The sequence below is a fragment of the Cherax quadricarinatus genome, chromosome 15 (assembly GCF_038502225.1).
Source record: "Cherax quadricarinatus isolate ZL_2023a chromosome 15, ASM3850222v1, whole genome shotgun sequence".
NCBI classification, from domain to species: Eukaryota; Metazoa; Arthropoda; class Malacostraca; order Decapoda; family Parastacidae; genus Cherax; species Cherax quadricarinatus.
The window spans coordinates 29616048-29619543 of record NC_091306.1 but is presented as its reverse complement, the minus strand read 5'-3'; the positions used below and the strand labels follow the sequence as shown (position 1 = coordinate 29619543).

The 3496-nt window shown below is 56.2% G+C and overlaps 1 protein-coding gene across 1 annotated transcript in view; it reads left to right on the top strand.

Moving 5' to 3' along the window:
* Window positions 1-2768, top strand: part of LOC128692173 (uncharacterized) — a 43046-nt gene extending 40278 nt beyond the window's left edge. Inside the window, exon 2 of the mRNA XM_053781251.2 lies at window positions 1-2768. This exon is cut by the window's left edge and continues 1273 nt beyond it. Coding sequence (XP_053637226.1) covers window positions 1-1257 — 1257 coding nt within the window. The 3' untranslated portion in view covers window positions 1258-2768.
* Window positions 2769-3496: the final 728 nt, after the last annotated feature.

Here is a 3496-nt window from a genome sequence, read left to right as displayed (position 1 = left end):
AATAAGTGGTTCACGAGTCACGGCCACCTCAAGCGGCACTACAACACGACGCTACATAAGAACATGACCAAAGTAAGTGGAAACAGTGCCAATCGTTCCACGCCAGACCACACCAGGCCGCCCATACTCTCCCCGGGTGCCAAGAGCATCGGCGAAGCTTCCAATCTCTCCAGTCAAGACGAGGAGAGCAACTTGTCTGCGGCGGACGCCCTCGAGACTCCGCCACCCCCGCCCATGCAGCAACCTCCTCCATCCTACAACCCACCAACATCTCTGTCAGGGTACCAGCCTCCAGGGGTCCCGGGGCCCTCACAAGGGCTCCACCCTGCGGCACAGTTCAACCAGGCACCGCACTTTCTAGGTGGCGAACAACCCCCAACAGCACCTACGCTATACCACGGCCACTTCAGTACTAACCCGACGGGGTTTGGGAGCCAACCTCCAACTTCCATGGGAGGGGGCCCTCCTTTTTACCCGGGCAGCGGTAGCAACAATTTCGGTGGTTATCAGACGCAGGGGGGCCACCAGGGCCCGGGGTTTCATTCCATGAATGATTTCCCCGGGCCGAGCCTGGATGGCTTCAGTAGTTTCAAGCTTGAGAATGATCGTGTAGAGAGTGGCATGTCTCGCTCCCCGGAGCCAGCGGGAGGTGACACGGGCTCAGAGGCTTCCATGGACTCTAGCGAGTCCGGCGGCACCAGTAGCAGCGTCAACGCCGAAGGATCCTTCAGGTGTCAAGACTGCAGTAAACTGTTCAATCGCATGTGTTACCTGACGCAGCACCGCACCACCTACCACGAGGGCGAGAAACCTTTTAAGTGCGGCACTTGTGGCAAACGTTTCCCAGACGAAGTAACGTTCAGTGACCATCAGAGCAAGCATGCGGGGGATAAGCCCTACAAGTGTGAGGTTTGTCCCAAGCAGTTCAATCACAAGACCGACCTACGGCGTCACATGTGTCTCCACACAGGCGAGAAACCCTTCACATGTGAACAGTGCGGTAAAGGGTTCATCAGGAAGGACCACATGCTCAAGCACTTCCAGACACACCGCAAGAAAGCCATGGCAGCCGCTGGTTCTGTCACCCCCTCACACCCTCCCCAGGGGCCACCCATGAACCATGGCCCTCCAGTCTTCCCAGGCCACCACCCAGGCCACCGCCCAGGTGGTCCACACGGAGGTATGACACACCCGGGCCACGGCCCTCCTGGCCATCCCGGCCACCCTCCACACGTGGTGGCCCCTCCAGTTTACTGATGATGGCCCAACTGTGGCCCCGGAGTGGGCGGCGTGTACCCCTGTGGGTGACCTGGCCGCACACGCCCGCGCCCGTCTTCCGCCGGTGCTGAGTTCCTGTGGCTGCCTCGCCCCGCATCTACCTCACGCGGCTTCCGCCGCCCTGTGATACCGCGCCAACATTCCATGCCGCGGGCGGCCGCCCCTGTGCCATACTGTTCCCGCCGCCCCCTGGGGTGGTGAGGGCCGCCCCGGCCCGGCCCCGTGCCTCGCGTTCCGTGCCTGAGGCCTCCGTTACCTCGCATCATGTCCTCATCTTACTGTGAAACACACTCGCTCAGAGGCTCGTGGTGGTCAGTGTGCAGGGAAGTGACGATACCTGTATCAGTATTGTTGTGGCCGTCACCCGGGTGAGGTGACTCATACGACCCCTCACCTCCTACCTCACCCTCCTTCATCCCTCACATCTGCTACTTCACCTTCCTGGCTCCTGCCAAGTACCTACCTGCTCTTCTACGATCCAGTATCCATCACTTCTCATATCGCCTTACCTGTTTTCCGTTTTCTTCTTCCCCCGACACCTACCTGGCTGACCTGGCGGAGAACCCGCCTCACCTTGTCCAGGGTCAGCTATGACCCGCATCAACACGCCACAGTAAAGTGTTGAGGGTTGTGTATAGAGGCGTGGTGGGTAGTGATGGTGGTGGTGGAGCGACCCGGGTGTCAACACCAGCTAAACGGTTATACATACAATACCTCAGAATACTCGGTATACCTCAGCGTGTGTCAAAACTTATGCACAAAACAGGGTTAGTCTTATGCAAGTGATAATATGCTACTTGGTGTTACGGTGACGTTGTGAAAGTGATCATGGTGTGACGGATCCGCTTGCCTCTTTCACTAGACCAGATTGTGTGGCCAATTTGGGCTCCTATTATTTTTACATGACTAGCGGTCTGTACCCCTTGGTGTCTGCCTGTCAACACGCCAAGAAACACATACCCACCTCCCCCACATCACTTTAATTTGATTTCTATTGTTTTAAAAAAAAACACGTTAGAAGTGAAAATTTGTTATCAAAACTTTTTATTGCATTTAGGTTGGTCTTGTGGTAGAGTGGACCAGCAGGCCACCCTAGCCACTGGTCTGGTCCAGCAGGCCACCCTAGCCACTGGTCTGGGCCAGCAGGCCACCCTAGCCACTGGTCTGGGCCAGCAGGCCACCCTAGCCACTGGTCTGGGCCAGCAGGCCACCCTAGCCACTGGTCTGGGCCAGCAGGCCACCCTACCCATTGGTCTACCTCATTGGCCTGACATTAATAACTGATGCTATTCGACTCTTCCCTTAGTTACTGCCTAAGGTTGTACTCAAGTTATGTTGTGGGTACACAGGGGTACCTTCTATATCATTACCGTTAATGTTATAATAATGAAACTCAAATTTAGACCTTAGTGATATTGAATTTAGACATTAATAATGCCATTTGTGTTACGGATTTTAGCATTCTTTTTAAGAATAAAGCCTAGTTTTTGTACTGGCCTTTTATATCAACCTTGCCATAGCGTGCTGCTGCTAGCAGCGTCCACACTGGTTCCTGCTAGCAGCACCCACACACTGGTTCTTGCTAGCAGCGCCCACACACTGGTTCCTGCTAGCAGCACCCACACACTGGTTCCTGCTAGCAGCACCCACACACTGGTTCCTGCTAGCAGCGTCCACACTGGTTCCTGCTAGCAGCGTCCACACTGGTTCCTGCTAGCAGCACCCACACACTGGTTCCTGCTAGCAGCGCCCACACACTGGTTCCTGCTAGCAGCACCCACACACTGGTTCCTGCTAGCAGCGTCTACACATTGGTTCCTGCTAGCAGCGTCCACACACTGGTTCCTGCTAGCAGCGTCCACACACTGGTTCCTGCTAGCAGCGTCCACACACTGGTTCCTGCTAGCAGCGTCCACACACTGGTTCCTGCTAGCAGCGTCTACACATTGGTTCCTGCTAGCAGCGTCCACACACTGGTTCCTGCTAGCAGCGTCCACACACTGGTTCCTGCTAGCAGCGTCCACACATTGGTTCCTGCTAGCAGCACCCACACACTGGTTCCTGCTAGCAGCGCCCACACACTGGTTCCTGCTAGCAGCGTCCCCACACTGGTTCCTGCTAGCAGCGTCCACACACTGGTTCCTGCTAGCAGCGTCCACACACTGGTTCCTGCTAGCAGCGTCCACACACTGGTTCCTGCTAGCAGCGTCCACACACT